The 18607-nt window shown below is 41.6% G+C and overlaps 1 protein-coding gene across 1 annotated transcript in view; it reads right to left on the bottom strand.

The window, feature by feature from the left end:
- The window catches only part of frem2b (FRAS1 related extracellular matrix 2b), a 59559-nt gene that overhangs the window by 20878 nt on the left and 20074 nt on the right, over positions 1-18607 (bottom strand). The window contains exons 3-6 of the mRNA XM_071523608.1: positions 9915-10061; positions 5220-5450; positions 2154-2279; positions 655-906 (exon numbers count right to left, since the gene is read on the bottom strand). Coding sequence (XP_071379709.1) covers positions 655-906; positions 2154-2279; positions 5220-5450; positions 9915-10061 — 756 coding nt within the window. The remainder of the gene's footprint in view (positions 1-654; positions 907-2153; positions 2280-5219; positions 5451-9914; positions 10062-18607) is intronic.

Here is an 18607-nt window from a genome sequence, read left to right as displayed (position 1 = left end):
TACCAGATAAGGGCTTCCCCTCCAGCAAGGGGGCTCACACACTCAAATGCTCCCTCTTTGCCACATACACACACACACACACACACACACACACACACACACACAAACAGAAACATGCACGCACACATTTGATATTCACACTAACACATGTTTGCTGTCTGTCTGCCTGCCTGCCTGCCTACCTGTTTGACCGTCTCTGTCTGGTTCAGTTTGTGCTAAAAAAAAAGAAACAACTGAATTTATACAACCTACAATTATATCTTTCAAAAACTAATTTTAAGCTCTGTGCATCACCCACAAAGTGGTGGTGCTCATCCATAAAGTGAACAGAGTAATAGAATGCACAAATACAGTAACACCTAAAACTAAATCCGATAAAAGTCCTTCTAGCAAAGTAATAAATTCACGTTTCCCTTTTCCTCACGCTTGAATCAGAATTGACGAATCATCTGAAGTGAAAAAAAAAAAAACAGAAGCCTTTTTGCAGCACAATAAATAATTGCCTCGTTATGGCCAAGGACTATGCCATTATTTCACAGACGAAAGATCTGACAGCCACACAGTGATTCAATAATACCAGTCCTTTCATTCCACATAATTGCGCAGACTATTCCATTCCATTTCGTAGTTATGAGAGGTGAAAGGTCATCTTACCATCATCCATATCAGGAATGATTGTGATTCTGGCTGTGGGGAACTCCAGGCCCAGACGGCCCCCCATGGGCATGCTGAGGGTGACATTGAAGCTCTCCTCTTCTTCGTACAGGGAGTCGTCGATGATCACGATGCGGCAGGACTTCTCCACCTCGCCCTTGTCGAAGCGCAGGACGCTGTGGTGCTCCTCCGGTCTGGAGATGTAGTCGGAGTAGGACAGCACTGTGGTGGGGATCGTGCCTGTGGCCGACACTGGGGGGGACAGAGAGCAGGAATATAGAGTCACTGATCTGAAGTTAAAGCTGCAATATTCAACTTTTCACATTAAATAACAATAAAAACTGTAAACAGGACATATTATACATTATTAGTCTGTGACTGTCTGTAGAGGCCTAAATTCCCCCCATTTTCCTCAAATTTGCTTTTAATAGAGTATGTTTACATGCACACTAATAATTTGATTTTAAGACGATTAAGGCAATACCCCGACTTTTGAAATTGTCACATGAATGCCTTTATCGGATTATCATTCATTATCAGAGAAAGCATAACCCGGTTAACACATCTAGATTCCTGCTAAATCCTTCATTTTTTGGGGGGCTTGTAAACAACTTAGTCAGATTTCTTTTGGTTTTTTCAAACTGTGCATGTCAAAGATCACCAGTAACCCATTTGTTGCATTTACAAAGCAAACAGCATGATGCAGTGGAGTGGTGAGCGATGGAAGACAGAAGCTGGGAAATGTTCTTGCATCGGTTCCTTTAGACCTATGGACCAATTATTAAACGCATCCATGCAAACCGTGTTAGGAATCACATTACTTTGAACCACTGAAATATTGCCTTAAGTGAAGTTTCGGTGTGCATATAAATGTACTCGATGGCTACGTTTACATGCACGAAAAATTCCATTCTTAACCCGGTTACTCACTAACTTGGTCAATGTATGTAAATGTCTTAACTCATTTAAAAATACCTGGTTAAGCTCATACTCCAGTTATGAGAAACCTGGTAAAGATGCCTGGCATACTCAAATTTTAAATGGGTTACTGTGGAATGTGGCTTTCATTTTGGTTTATGCTGTCTGTGCAAGCACCACACTACATTTTACTAGTGAGCGGAGTGGTTTGTAGCTCTCAAGGTAAGGCTAACAGAGAAGTTATAGCAACAAGAACAACGGCGGAAAGCAGACAAAAAAAGAAATAACAACAAAGCTAAATGCGCAGCAGACATGACCTGTTCAAAAAAACATATTGCTTTTTTCACCGTCTGCTCCTTCAGTGCCGGTGGTGGGCTTTACTGCCGGTTACCTCAGCCTCAGGCTACATGCCATTTCAAGACAGACAGCCCATCAAGATGAGTGACAAGTGCTGGAGTGTGAACTTGACCGACAGAGGGGGAGGACTAGCAGGACTAGCAAACACTTTGCTCCCTCAAGAAAAGCTGCTTATTATGGTTTTAATTATGATAAACTATTCCTGAAAATGAATTCTTGTTCACCTTGCTGGGTGTAGCAGATGACCATGAGCTCCTGACTGACATCTCCACTCCTGCGCACAGGGATTAGCAGCTCGCCAATATCCTCCTCTATGTGGTAGACGGCTGAGGGGATGAACACTGTCGACTCTGCAGGAAAAACAAATCAACACCTCAGATTATTACTCTTACTTCCCTTACAAATAGGTCACATGTGAAAAACCATATGTGAATACAAAGCACATTCTGTACACATGTTGGTTTTCATATGTGAACAATTTTTCTCACGTTGTATTCTGAAATACGTGTATTTTTTCCCACATGTGAACTTTTTTTTTCACATTTTACCCTGCCATTAGATATGTCAATATTTGTTTCACATGTGAAAACGTATAATTTCAAATGCAATGAGACAATTCACAGGTGAAAATTTCAGATGTTCACGTAGTTCACGTAGGTTTTCTCATGTGATTTTTTTTGTAAGGGTTATGAATGCATAATGAGGAATATGCACAATACCAATGTGTTGAATGCTTTATGTTAAATGTTATCTGGTGATTGGTTCAAGGGAGTCTCTTGTGTACTGTATGATCAGCACTCTGGGTAAGATCTGGTCAACCGGGGAAAGCGGACCAAGAAAAGCAAAGAACCAATGAGAATCAAATCATCGGTGATAGTTAGTTTGCATCACAGAGACCTAATAGACTGTGTTGCAGCTTATGCACTGGGATCAATGGGAATTCTCATTAAAGCTCCACCGGTGGTGTTTCCATCGTCTTTGATCAAAACCCACAATCCACCTTTCAGTTATCTAAATATTCCCAACCCCATCCTGCTTAGAGTGATACACAACATAACACAAAGAGACAGCAGCGGTTATTCACCCGGGATGTGGCAAAGACGGACGCAGAAAATATTATCTGGGAGAGAATGCAATCTAGGAAAGGAGGAGTGTGGGATTCCTTGGAGAATTAAAAATAAACATGCATGCAGAAGCTCTGTGTCTTACGCGCCGTATTTCATTTAGAGAGAAGTCCGCTGATATTTGCCTACATAAGTTGGCCTGGATAAGCCAGGCATGTGTGTTAATTCCGTTTGCGAGCGAGCAGAGGCATGTTAAAACCATTCGTCTTTTTTTTTTACCAGTCTGTTTTACTGCCGGCCCCCACATCTCTTTCTCTCCCTTGTTCCCTCGGCTTTGCACGGCAGCCAGGGAGGTAAAGAGCTTGCGATACTTCAGCCATGAAATCCGGCGTTCAGAGAGAGGCTGAATTTGTATCCCACTCATGGCCGCCTACGTTAACAAGGTGCCGGTGAGTCAGCAGGACTTGACCTGTCCTTTCCCACCCTGAGGACCAAACAAACAATGGCATCGGATGTTGTGGGCACTCTTCACTTGTGGCTCCTGATACTCAGCGGTCTCCAGTCTGAGCAACTTTATCCGATCTGCTCTTAAATAATCTATATCCACAGTTTCATGGTGGCAATCCCTGAGCCATTCAATTTCTCTGCTCACAACTAAAAAAACATTTACATTTTCATAAGTCTTAGCTTTATTTGAACTTGTGAGGCCAAAACACATTTGACTAGAATTCATAAACAACATAATGATATTAATAGACACATATGTTTGTATATCAGCAGAGGCAGAGCAGTGGTTGTAGGAAGACAAGGTCTGTTCGAGGCACAAGGAAAAATATATATATATTTTCACATCTTGTGGAGAGATAGCTGCCAGTTATGCTAATTGCCCTCTGGAGACTGCTGTTTTGTGAGACAAAGTTCCAACTAAACATGTTAATTAGCATAAATTGTTGACGGCAAATTCTTCCTTTTCACCCATGAAACCCTATGGGACAAGGAGCAGCATTATCCATATTTATATTATACAGTTCTCTGTCTCAGCTCTATCACAGGCAACAGCTGTTTTCAGAAACAGTGTTCATCTGTTCTAGTAGAGCTACTGCCATATTTATAAGAAGATCATTTGAGATGCATGAGAGTTTTTTAACTTGGTGCTCTAAATATCCTTTTGACCTTGTTTATTTACCCTTGTGGAGAGGAAAAACTTCCCGTGGACCGTCTGTATTTTGGTCATTACATCCCCCTTTTAATACTCATGCTGGGATTCAGACATTATCAGTTCTGCTCTACTTTCAGTCTTGTTGTGATTTCATGCTATGTTTAAAATATGATGCGCTCTGATGCCCTGGGTGTGCTTTAGCCAAGACGAAGAGGGAGCAGACAGCGTTTCCTGTATTAATTGTCCGGGCCTGCAGTACTTACTGCTCTCAAAAGGCTCTGAGCTGTCTGCTGCTGGAAAATAAGTTCATCAATTTGTGATGTCCAATCCATTCCAGGAGTTATTTTGTGATGAATTGTTGTAATTTTCTTTTCTGGTGTACCCACTTTCCCTCAAAATGCCTCGTCCACTTCTACTTCAGTTAGTGGTTTCCTACATTTCCCAGAATTACTTTCAACAACTCCCAGAGAACTGGCCTGAACTTTTTGCTATCAATCAAAATGTAGCTAGCTAGCCGACTAGTTTGTGAACATTAGGGTGTATCTATGATGTGTATCTCGGGTGTATCTATCTATCTACTGTCGGTGGAGAAATTGATATCTCGGCCTCTTCTACGATGGATTTCTCACTGTATGATTGTTGAACTTCGGTGCAAAATGGTGCGTTGCCCTTTGATACTGAGGGACTGACACCAAAACCCCACTTTGTTTACTTTTGATATTTCAGATAGCTGAAAAATGTTCTGCTGTTAAACTCCATTGTAGCGGCTGGAAATATCTCAACATGATGTCACATCGTCTGTGTTTGGCCAGTTATCAAGAAGAATACACCACTAAATCACAAAATGGGCCCAGAAATGCAAGGTACATCACCAACAGCTGTTTTTAAAGTGTTAAAGTGCTTTCATTTAAGGCAGCAGTTATCAAAAAAAATGGCAATGACATTTAGCATAGATTAAAAAAAACATTAATTCCGCTTCTATTCAATGGTTCAAATCAGAATCAGAATTTCAGTGATATTTGGAGAGTTGTGAATGCTGCTAAGAATTGAAATAACACTCTACTGACCATCAGCAGGGTCCAAGATCTCCACGGTGGCAACCTCTGGATATTCGAGGGCTGCCATCACCGGCTCGGACAGAACGATCTGGAAATGCTCCGACACCTCATACTCGCTGTCAGACAAGATCCGGACTTTCCAGGAGGCCGTGGTCTGCCCCGGGTTGAACTGGACCTGCTTCTGAGACTTCCCTCGGAAATCTTTGTCCCTTTCTGCCGTGCCATCCTTAGTGCCGATACCTTAGGGAGTACGAGGGGGAAAAAAACAGGTTATTATCATAATTAGGTGACATCTGCAAAACCTGTGAAAATGCCATTCTTCAGCCATATACTGTACATAACCTTGGCGAAGTATACAGTAAAATGTCATCCCATACTGAAGTGAGAGCAGAGAGACTCCTGTGACATGAGGCTGTTGTGTTTGTTTATAAAGTGGCTTTGACATGTACCGGGAGGCTATGATAATCAGCATATCTTGACAGCAAACTCTACAGACCTTAGTCCCACAGCGACCATTTTGAACTTACGTCAAACTCAGGGTGGGAAGTACAGCCCAGCTACATATCCTATGTCCTACTGTTGTGAACCAAGATGCATACAAACCTTTGGGATCGAGCAAACATTTATCACTTCACAGAAAAAACGTATTAGTAACGAAAGGATATGAAGAATCCGGCGGTATTGGTTCATATTTTAAGGTAATATCAAAGATTATCTTCCCTAAACAGAAGATACGCCACTCCCTATCTCTTCCATTGTTTCTTCAAAAATGTGTGATTACCCCTACCACCAGTAAGCACAAACAAGCTCTAAAATGACTGGACAAGATAGGGCTACATGGCTGAAATTGTGCTTTATGTGACTCTACAGCATTTGACCGTATGAATGATTTTGTATTTTATCTTTTGATTAAAAAAGATTCAATTAAGATTCAATTATTTATACTTTTGTTTTTGTAGTGCTTTTGTACTTCGCTTTCCCCGATGGAGACTTTCTTTTTTTTTTATTAGCAAAAATTGAAATTAAAACTAAAAAATCTAAATTCACAAAGGTGATTCCAGGGGTATATTAACAACTGGAACAAAACAGCATATCTTGTGGGTGTCCGTTCAACACAGCCCTTTTTTCTGTCATTTTTCTAAAAGCCCATTCATATTTTCCACAGGGATTTTGGACTACACACTACAAATGGCAGAGATGCTCATCTATCAAAATGGCACAAAACGCTGACTTCCACTCACAGCCTCTATATGCCAATCTTCCGGGTTTCCTAGTCTCCCACCCGCCCACCAGTGTTCGAAAATGTCCGCTGTGGGAATAAGGTCAGTTCCTCCTCATGTCTGTCTGGCTTAAGCAGCGATGGTTGGCAGACTAGCGCTGTGTGTCTTTCAGCATGAGAGCTGTTTGATCGGGCCTGGAGTCACTATAGCTGCGGCGCTGGCAGGGTTCCTGTCCAGCAGGGGCACTGGAGCAGGTGAAATGTCATACAACCTCTTCACCTCTTTGTTAACGGGCCACACAACACACAGCAGGGAGGCAGCAGTAAATAAAACATAGCTGCCTGCCCCCTGGCAATCCTGCAGACTCCCACGAATTTAGAAATGAATAAACAAGAAACCAATGAATAAATGAACCGCTGAAGTAACAGGGACATTTTAAAAATGCTGGTTGTTTGTTCTCAACTGAGAGAGAGAGAAAGAAAGAGAGGGAGGAAAAACTACAAAGTAACCCTTGAATATCACAACAGGTCTACACACGAGAGCTTCAGTAGATTGCAGATTGAGAGTTGATGAGTTTGCGAGTTTTGAGAAAATTACCATTTCATTCTTTGATGAGAATAAGAAAAAGTGGGCTTTGATATGCAAGAACAGAGAGAAGGAAAAGGCCCCTGCACATATGTGCTGAGATAAAATGGTCAAGCTCAATGGAGCCTGAAAAATCACCAGTCTTCAAAGAGCAGCTAGGAGAGGGAGTGAGTATGATTAGCTCCCAACTCTGTCTCCCTCACAATGCGAGGATAGGATCGCCCTGATCACAGCAGTCATTCTGAGCTTTAGCGGCAGGTGGGCTTCATATAGCGACCAAACTAGCGCCACCTGCGCTGTGCACATTGACCAGTGAAGCAGCAGCCCGTCAGCGGGCTCGTCTGATCAGTGTTCACTCAGCCAAGGCTGGGCCGGAGGAGATATCCCCCAGTCTTCATGAGAAGGCACTGGCCTAGGATCAGTCGCTGTCTCATCTCTGGACCGAGGCAGATGGCTGGCTGGGATTGTCAGGCTGTTCCGAGGGCCTGTTATGCCCGCTCATCAAAAAAGTTTGCTTTATTCCTCTTCCATCCTCGCCACAGTAGAGAAAGAGGGAAACTCCAAATGATCTACTGTGAAGAAGAACTAATGAATGTTCCTGATTTTTCACCTCGAAGGATAACACCCTGCTGTAGCTCGTACAAAGAGAGTACACTGGTTGTTGTTGTGGAGCTTTGCACTGATGTTTTATTTTAAGTGTGTACCAATAATTATTTCTTGGGCCATGTTTCTTCCTAAAACCGTAGTTAATTTACTAAAACCTGGCAAGCGATTTTGGTGCTAGCTGTGATTTGGATTGTGCTTGTCCTCCAAATGAAACATGGCAAGAGAAGGACAATAACTCTGACAGGCGAATTAAAAAAAGACATTTATGTGGCAGTAAACCAAAAGCTGTCTATTGTCGTGACAATTGTTTACATTTTGGCCAGGTATTAAAATGTTTTGTTTCTCTTGAATTGAAAACTATTGAGTTGGCTATTTCATAAGACTGACAATAAAAAATTATAAACAGAGGTGGAGTGTGATCAAAGATTCACTGACTGAAGATGTAAATATGTGCTCACTTAAGAATAAGTGATAAGAATAAAGATACTTTTTAAATTATTAACAAATAGGAATCATACAATACAGTTTGCTATAAGCTTGGTCTACTCTAATGAAAACAGGTAGCATAAGAGGTTTGAGCACCTCTGCATTTGGAAAAAGCCACAGATATTGCACAGTGCAGAGCAATGTTGTTAAGAACACATAACAGTAATTCTGGACATTATGAAAACATAAGACATGCTTTCTTTGGGCATTAAATACTGAGTGCATCCAAAGTTCAAAGTACTGCTTCTTTAATTTATAATCTAACCATTAATAAAATAGTAGCGATGCCACAGGAAATCAAAACAAGGGATCTAAGACTTTATTTGATTGTTTGACCAAGCTCCTTACACAAATTATATGATCTTGTCATTAATTAAAAAGGGATCTGTAGGGAGTCAACACATATGTATCTTAAGTGGTTTTTCATTTTCAATCTCTATTTTTCTTTTCAACACAGACAACAAAAAGAAACCATAAAGAGTGTATTCTCATCTCCATAAAGTTATTTACTTTAATCCAATCGTTACTGGGAATCATTATCTGCTCATCTGTCCTTGGGAGGAAGATCAGAGCTCTATCTGCCTTTATTAAGACAAATGATTTTTTTTACATTTTAGTGACTCATTGAGTCAGCCTGATAAACTGTGCAGTGTGAATCTTGAGGCACTATAAAGGTCAGCACAATTTGCATATCTCACCAGAGATGTTTCATTAGTCAGCGGCCCCGGGGCATGCAGAGATACAGACGACAGTAAATGATCCTCTACAGGGTTTGACCTTTAACATCGGGTCATTTTTGTCACACTTAATTTTTATAGGCGGAATAAATGGGGGTGAGAAACAATGGCGGTTGTGCCAGTGCTGAGAATTCCAGCCAATCATAAACTGTTACAGAAGCTCTTTTTGTAACAACGCTTTGTAACAATGTTATTGCTCATTTAGTTCAGGCCAGTAAATCACCTTGACTAACTTTTGGAGTGGCGTCTTTCTATGGCCACCAACTTTGTGACCTTTCTCATGAGCACATGCAGCCCCCGGGGGAACTGTCCTGTCCTATTGTGTGACTGGAATGTAAATACTGGCCCGAGGAGGAGGGTGAGAGGTCAGGACCTGCGTGACCCTAGAGGGTGTCTGGGCCACCCTTAGGGGTGTCTTAAAAGACAGCACAGTGTGGGGGTTAATCTATGTTAAGGCCCTATATGTCAAGTAAAAACCACAACATGAATCCAATTCAAAGGTATTTGAAACGTTTGAAAAAAAAAAATTGTTTTGACACAAAAATAGCTCGGAGGGAGACTTCTCCAGACAAGGAATATCTTTTTACTTTTAGAAATAAAAGAAAATGTATTACATTGTGTGTTAGGGCATGATATGTTATGTTGTATTATATTACAGTGTTTAATCTTGTACTCTACCATGTCATATATATATTTTGGAATGAGATGTATATGAAAGGCACAATGATATTTTTGTATCTATAGGTACTGGTATGTCTGTGCATAGATAGATATTGGTGTACATACACATGCAAACACCTAATCACAACCTATTTGGTCTGTCAGCCTCACACTCATTTGTTTTTCTCTTTTTTGTATCGTCATGTCTATTGGTTTACTTCCTCCTTCCTTCCTCCTTTTTTTTAATTTTGTCACATGTCTGTATGTCTATTGTTAAACTGCAAAATAAAGTAGGTAAAAAAAAATAAATTAAAAAAACAGCATTGTGCACATTCTCTCTCACCTGGTACGGGACGATTATCATGAGTGACTTGCCTGCCCTAATGAACTGAGAGGTAAAGTCCACTTACTGATGAAGGAGGTCTCCCCCAGGTAGCCCCTGCGTTTCAGCACCACCTCCAGGAACTTGACCTCTTCATCCACCACATAGCGCTCCTTCTCTAAGGAGATCCAGGCCCAGTTCAGACGAAACTGCTGGTTCTTCAGTTTGTTACCTCCTGCAAGCAAGTATAGTCGAGAACATTAGAGAAACCTTGATAGTCAGCTAAATCAACACCAGCATTCAAAACACCTCGGGAGAAGGAATAGCAGCGCTTTTCGATAATGCAGATCAAGTGTAACTTAATTTAAGAGTCCAAAAGCCTTACTGAGACTTTATTATTCAAAATGTACTGTGAAGATTTACATAGCTATTTGTTTCTGGGGCAGCACAGCAATTTTCAATACCCCCTTATTAGAATGATTTTCCTGAATACCTTTAGGACGTGACTTTGAGACTCCTTGCCAGCAGTCAGTGGGAGGTTTGAGCGGTGCACAGCCCCGACATAAAACGCATAGGAAGCGTGCAGTCTAATTGCTTCATTTCTAATTAAGATAAAAGGTGTCTGTTTCCTGTCTGAACTGGCTTATTTTATCCTCGCCTTTTGAAGTTGGATTCAAAGGCATTGGCTATAGTCCTGGAGGGCATCTCTGCTACCGTTTGACCACAGAGAGAGAGAGAGAGAGAGAGAGAGAGAGCAAAGCCACACACAGACATCAAACACACACACACACACACATATTGACACTTAAAAAATCTGCAAACATTGACTCATACACCACACCAGACGTTAATGCAGTAATTGGCAGAGTCATAACTAAGGAGTCTAAAGCACAAGTCATAACCAGTGGGTCCTAAAAAATCAGCCTGAATCAGCCAGACTGCACACACAGAGAGCAGCTGCTGTTGTACTGGGTGAGGCTGGCGAGGGGAAGAGATCCAGGTGACTGACCCACTAAACAGCTGGCAGTTGTGAAAGTGGCGGAATAAAAAGAGAAATAGCCGGGAGGTTGCGGGGGTATTGTTCAGGGGGTTTCAGAGTGCCGCCTTTGTTTGTGTTAGGCATTACTACTCCTCTCCGCCCCGCCCCACCCCGGCTGTTACGGTCAGTAAATCTGTCACGTCCAGCCGAGCGCTCCACTGTGCCCATTTCCTTGCTCATGAGCATGGAGAGACCTATACACATTCACCCTGGGTGTTTTATTATGTGTGAGGGCGCATGCATTTGCGAGTGTGTGCATGTGTGTCTGAGTGCGTGTGTGTGTGTGTGTGTGTGTGTGTGTGTGAGATCTCCTTTGCACCTGTTCAGAGCTTTTTCATTTGGTCTAATACTTTACATATTTCCTTACATAGAGTAAAATGGGTCTTAATACCCATGACATCTATGGTTTTCGAGCATACTGAGCCATAACTGGGACAAAAGGACAAAGTCAGTGTGAAGCGCAAGGACGAAGGAGACCAGAAAGCGTCATTTTTTTTCCCCAGCTCGTGGAAAACTAACTCGGTTGAATCATTTAGTTGGATAAATTTCATTAATTCATCATGAACACATATGAAGGTACTTTGAGCGTCTTCGACTGGAGATACTAAAGGGATGTGTCTGCCTCTGGTTTATCTGTACAGCTCTGGTTGTCCACACTAATGGGCTTTGTCAACAATGTTGGAATGAAAAAGAAGAAGACAGACGTTGATGTTCCTTGAACTTATAGATCTGGCTCTGAGGCCAGCCTTCAGACAGACTCGGTGACGTCAATACTGAAGCCCTAATTGGGACGGAAGGGCACAGGCGGTGTGAAGCACGAGCAGAAAGGAGAGCGCAAACTGTTCTTTTTTCTCTCCGCTGCTAAATTAATAAATCAGTTGAATCAGTTAGATGGATAAATTTCATTAAATTCTCATGAACACACAGAATTACTTTCTCCCTGTGAAATTAGGCATTATCATTTGACTTCATCATTCACCATTTCAACACAGTTGTGTGCAACAATGTTCATGAATCACTGACCCCATTAAACCTCAAGTAGTATTTTCTTTGCAATTCATACTATGAGCAGAATTTATCTCAATATCGGCTTTAAAGTGGAAATCCCTGAGATTCTTGTTTTTTTTTTTTTTAATCTGGTGACATCTTTGGTGCGGTTGTTGCTATGGTGTTTTTTGTACCGGTCTTCGCAGAGATCACTTGTCAATCAAACAGTGTGATGCCTTTTTCCTTGGATTTTCTGTTGATGAATTTGAGTTTCTGTAGGTTTATGCTCTTTTCTTTGTCTGTTCAGTCATGCTGCTCGCTGCTCATGATAACTAACCAGCTCTTCTTCTATTTATTCCAAACAAACCGCTGTTGCTGCTTCTGGTAATGCAAAACACATCACTTTATCACTTCCTATGCACCAGAGGGTTTGTCCCAGTGTTGCACCAAAATGTATCCCCTAAGGAAATTAACACGAGGGACATGACAAATTAATAAATGACAAGTAGACTATTGTATAGCCTGAACACTTTATTGTAGAATCAATGGGGGCTTATGGTTTGAGATAATAGGATCACAAACAAGCGTGATCTCAGTTTATTATGAGGCAACTACAGTAGGTAGGTTACTTTCGGTTGGCTACATTCATTCCTGAAAAATGTTCTGGAAAACCGGTTCTTTCATTGTTTGAAAAGCCAGTAAAGGGAAACCATCCACAGAAATTTAAATGATGTGTCCAGGGTAAATGCATTTTATTTTTTAGGGGAAACAAATTTTGGCACAACACCGGGAAACAATTACCCAACACTGTATGTTTAGAACTGCAAATTTAACAAATGTAAATGCTTTCATTATTTGGATATAATTTGAGTCACAATTGTGTTACATCAATCGGCAATTGAGTGTAGCAAAATGGAAATATGTTTAAAAAATGTCACAAATAATCCATTTAATAAGTCAGTACATTGAGTGGGTCTGTCTGAGAGGAGGATTTGTGCCTCCTGTGTGTTCCACATCACTCCTGTGCAGACAGAGGACCTGTGTATGACAGGACCTCCCTACTCCATTTGGATGAGAGCCAGCAGCATGGCACGCATGCCACCGGTAAACACCGCATGTGTGATCTCTGAGACGTGAAGGAGCCCCGCCTCTGCTGAGGTAATGGAAAGAGAGAGCGTCTGAGCTATTCATCTGAAGATGTACAGTGGCACTGACTTTGGTATAGTCTGTTAATATAAGACTGTTGATACGAACTTGATGTAAAGCATAATTCTAGGACATGGGAGAATAAATTATATGTGATCATCTCTCTATAATCAAAACACCCAGGCAGGGACATTCCAAGACCATTTATAGGTACGTTTTATCACCAAGTGCTCCATACATTTCAGTAAGAACATCACATGGTGACGTGTATTTCATAATTATTTACATGACACTGAAGAGACACCCTAGACATCAAGCTAAGCCTCAAAGAAGCTGCTCTCCCTTTCAAGATGAATCATGTCAAACACCTGTTTGCCTTCAACAGTGTCCACAAATATAAAGTGGATCTATCAATTATTCATTTTTCATATCCAGCATGATCCGGGGCGGATAAAGGCCGAAGCAATGCCCTCAAACGTCAGGAAAAATAATTTATGTTCACAATTTATACAACATACATTCCCACCATGACATGTGTAAATATTGGGTTTAGGAAGCCTTAAAGTCCTGAAAAAGCTGCAGTGTGGCCTTTGGGGAGCTGCGGAGTGGAGGTGCTTGTTTCCAGAGGACCACTTCACTCCTCCAGATTTCTTTCTAATTAAGATAAGCAGGGGTTGAAGTAAGTCCACTTCAAAGAGGCCCCAAGGAAAACACCAGAGTTAATCTTTAACCAGCGCTCACAGCACTGAGGCAGAATTTTGTGAACAATATTGGAATCTTATATATTCGGGTATGTGCACTGCTGTGAAATTCAATGCAGTACCATACATCATACACAGTAAATGGGATCACATTATGCTGCTCATCATAGGTACATCGACTTAGATTATTTATTCTACAAGATATGCATTTCCTCAGTTATTCTCATCAAAATCATACGGTAATGTAATGAAAAATTCTAGAAATAGCTAGTCTTATTTGATCTGCTGAATAAATTGACTGCTTGCATGCACTCCTTTGTAATGGTTGCTCAAAATGTTCCTGATCCTGGAGCTCATTCTACTGTCTGGATAAGAGTGCCAGTTAAATGCCTAAAATGTAAAATGCAAAATGAAAAGGGTAAGTGAGTGCTCCATCACATCAACCACTTTAACCGTAACAAAGCATTTTACATGTAGGTGTTCGGTAGTACAAAAAGCCTCGTACATGTAGCCGTACGGTTAAACAGACACTCTGTCAGCTAACATAGTGGGATGTGTGATGAGGGACAGAAGCCTTTTGAGAGTGGCCAAAGAATGTGAGAGGCCGGTCTGTGCCAACTTAGTGCCCTAGTCTCCTCCCTGCATACATGTTGCAGACAGCCCTTATTTGGTCACCGTCAAGGACCGTGGGGCCAGGATGCCCCATGGACCCTCGCCTGTTCATTCAGCCAGGCAGACAGACAGGCGGCCCTCTGCCCATACAGCTAGCACCACACTGATTAGGCGGGATAAATTGGGACCGGTCTCTGAACCCTGTTCAATGGGGACAATACATCTAAAAATACTTAATGATCGTATAGTACTGCAAATGGCTTTGTGTGCCAACAGTTTCCACGATCTGTAATAACAGTAATCCATGATTCAGTCATACTGTAGCAGTAAAATGCCAAAGCTCGAGCAGACAACATACCATGGGCATGAACAATTGTGCACAGACCCAGCAAAATACTAGTAGGCCAGAGATGTTCATTTAGTCTTGTGTGTGTAACACTCAAGCACTCCTTTCAAATACCATTGAAAACAGACCAGTCTGGAAGACACAACTGCAGGATCTCATTATTTGCATCCATTTACCATCTCTGTATTTCATAACAAAGGTATGATATCTGAGCAGTGGACGGGCATAACCTCTCTCTATCATATTCATTACCATACTTCTTTAAAGGCAACGGTGAAAGTAGAGTGGAGTCTTCTGTGTGTTTTGATTGTACTATAACGCTCTCATCTCGTTAGTGGCCATTTAAGCTGTTCAAGTTAGCTGGCTGAAGCTTCCAATCCTTTTATGAATTTGCCGAAAAGTTAACGATATGTGTGCCATTCTAACCTGTTGTTATTCTTGTTATTTTGTGTGCCCAGTTAATTAAAGAATAGGCTCTGGGGAAGACTAAAATGTCAGGGAAATGCAAAAATAAGACGTCTTTTTGTAGTGACAGTAAGCTTACTGATTTGTTAAAATAACCAATCATAATACAATAAGTTTGGATTTGCCTGTATAATGCAAGAGCTTACAGCAAACCATGATTAATTGGAAACATTGTATCAATGCAGAGGACGTAAAGTGTGAAAGAGCAGCTAATTTTCTTCACACTTGTTCACATGCATACAAATATTTACTAATTTGGATAACAAAATGCTGGAGAGGGACTTTTGTGCACCTGCACTGGGAGCCACACTGTTTTATGGAGCGCATTAATGCACCTTATTTAGGCCTACTCACTCATATAAATAAATTATTTGTGAGTACCCCTTATTCTTTACCAAACAGTGATTATTCATTTAAGTAAAGTGCAGAAAGTCGTCTGAAAATGTGTAAATAGGGTTCTTTTTTTATAATCTAACTCTTGCTATGGTGGTTGGAGTGCTTTTGTGATGTTCACATTTAGCTCCTTGACCCTTACTGGAGAGAAAGTACAAGGCAAAACTGCAACCTGACTTAACATTTAAGTGAGAGGAAAAAGCATACCTTTTGTTTCAAGGAAAATCTATTACAAAGATCAGGGTTTTGAGAGGGGAAAAAGACACATTCCATCATTAGAACTTACATTAACTGTGTAAGTGAGGGTTCTTTGGGTTGTACAATGTACCAGACCATGCCAGCATACTTTTCACCTCTCCAATTAAGGGAAAAAGGATATGATAATCCTGTTGAAGGAGGGAAAGCACATGGCAGAGCAGAGAGAGAGCGATATGGTCTAATCACCCTAAGCCTTGTATCAGCAGTAACGAGTGGGGAGTTGCCATGGGTTGAAAGATTTAGAACTGTTATGATTTCACAAGCCCTAAACCCTTTTCTACCAGCACAGCCTTCCAGGGAACTGGACAGCCATAAATTTGGCCGCTCTGCAGGGTCCATTCTGGCTGCTGTGGCCTCTGTCGCCGCTCTGACACTGCGGCCACTCTAAAGGGACATCTGAGGGGCCTGAAAGGAAGGCCAAAGGCTCCTCTGAACAAAAGTGCTGGGTCAGAGAGCCATGCAAGGCTTAAAGCAGGCAAGGCTTTACTCGCAGCAGGGAAAGCTCTTTGAGCTTAACGTCTGAACCACCATTACAGAGGTGATTTAACCCTCAGTGCCTTTTCCAAATTTGGAAAACAACGGCCGGGTTTTCTTTCTTGCCTTAAATTCTCAATTACCAAAGGGGCTGTGGTCAGCTTTATTGGTTTTCCATATCATAAAGAAACATTTTCCAAATGAGAGGCACAGTTAAAACTGTTTAGAAAGCATGTCAAGGCAAGGTCTTTACTTATTACACCTCTGCTCAAAAACATGACTCCCCCGTTCATTCCTATGGGAATATAGCTATTTTCTTTTGCTGGCTATGTTGAATTCGGGTGACATTGATGTTTTGAAGCTTCATAGTTACTCATCTTCCAATGAACAAAGGTTTTCACCATATGTTACAGATGTGGATATACATTTATACTAGATTCCTCTCCTTCTATTCAGCCTTATGTAGGCTGCTGCTGACACTAGCACTGACAAACTATAACCACCACTGCACAGAGAGGACAACACATTATGGTGAGTGCTCGATGGGCAGAGAAAAACTGAGAGGCACATGAGAGCAAGGGCATATTTTCAGCATACTGCGCCACTAACCAGCACCCACAGAAAGTCATTCAAGGTACAGCACTTCACTTTATAGTTTATGACTTAGAGCTGCACTCTGCGAATCAAAAATTCTGCTTCAGTGTCCTTATAAACTTTGTCTTTCCTCTTAACATAGCATGATTGACAGTAAACAACCTTTTAAGCACATGCAACAACCTTCTTGTCTCTTTCTCTTTGATTCCAAATTGGAGAAAAAGGTTGTTGTGGAAACCGCTCAGTGACTTTCATTCCTGGATCACAAAGCAGGAACCCCACGCTTGTGTGGAAAGGCGAGTGAGGAATTCCCAGAGCTCTTATTTCAGATGGGGCTCCTTTATTTGTGGCCCAGGAGACGAGAGTGGCAGAGGAAATACAGTGTGATTGTAGGGAAAGGTCAGTCCTGTCCTGGGAGTCTGCTCCATGCTCCAGCGCCCTCACACACTGCCACAGATGACGCCATTTCTCATCCACTAGCTAAAACCCTCTACACAAAAAGCATAAGGGAACGCTTTGGCCGCTGAGACTCTATTTTTAAAGCTCTTCCGAGTATCTTGTCCTTGAGGAACTTTCAAAATGAATTTGACGGAAAAGTAAGATATGCATCAGAGTGCAGATGTGAAACAAATCCCAAACAGCCAAACAGCAAAACAGCTCAATACTGTGCCCTTTGGATACTTTGCAGGAGGTCAATATTTCAGTGTCTGGAAATTACTGGCATAATGTACATGCAAAAATCCTGGGGTTTTAAGTATAATCCTATTAGTCTTGCCTGGGAATATTAGTTCAAGCAGAATCTTTCAGAACACCTTTAGGATTAGTGAGCGAGCCACTCTGGATGCACAACACTGCAGAAGATAGGCTCTGTCATGAGTTGCTGGTTCCAACCAGGGGCTCAGGGTGTCCTGCCAAGCACCCAAGGTCAGGACTTATCCCTGGTCACGGCTACATCGTTAGGGCTGCAAAACAGACTGTTCAGACTTGGGTGGGCACAAGTTATTCGAAAGTAGTTTCTTCCTTTTTGTTAAGCAGCAATCCTTAGCAAGATAAGGAGGTGAAACCACCCTCAATCGCATTTGTAAAGATTAAGAGCAAATCCTCAACTGACTATTTAGTACATATGGTGCATCTGAAGGTTTTGCCAACATTCAAATTGTAAGAAACCTTTATTTCTCTGGCTTTGTTCTTTAGGCAACCAGCAAGACGAAGACTGCTATTGTACCTGAAAAATGAAAAGATTAAAAGTGTAAGGCTGCAGCATGTCTATACAAGTGAGGAAATAAATCAATTAGCCAATCTTTAGTTTAGGAGCACATCCAATATAGGAATAAAATGTGTTGCTGGGGGCTTCTTCTGGTTTCGATTGTGTAAGTGAGGTCAGACAAAGCATTTCTTGATTGCCCTTGAATGGCATTCCTGTCTGTCAAAGAGGATGCAGCTTCTTGAGTGTCTTAATTAACAGGCAGCCTCATGGTTTAGATAGTAAAAGCCTGAACTCTCAATAGCAGGGGGAACAACAACAAAAGCCTGCTTCTGCAGCTGCGGGGCTTTCCTCAGCATTCACATGTAAAGGTCATTGCGGATTAAATATTGAGAGTTTCTCGCTCATTACCAGTCAATTATGTATGACCGCTCTGACGGCCACAAGGCCACAGTTACTGAGGTGACATTAACAAATCTTCTGTGACCCACTGAGAGAAATAAAGTAGAATGCATAAAAAGCCTTGCTGACTGGGGGAAGCTGGATAATATATTTGTGAACA

Source organism: Centroberyx affinis, unplaced genomic scaffold (genome assembly GCF_046629955.1).
Source record: "Centroberyx affinis isolate AG114_WGS23_722 - 3 ecotype Tasmania unplaced genomic scaffold, CSIRO-AGI_Caff_v1 ptg001095l_1, whole genome shotgun sequence".
In the NCBI taxonomy this organism is placed as follows: domain Eukaryota; kingdom Metazoa; phylum Chordata; class Actinopteri; order Beryciformes; family Berycidae; genus Centroberyx; species Centroberyx affinis.
The sequence above is the reverse complement of the archived record's forward strand: the minus strand, read 5'-3'. Positions and strand labels throughout refer to the sequence as shown.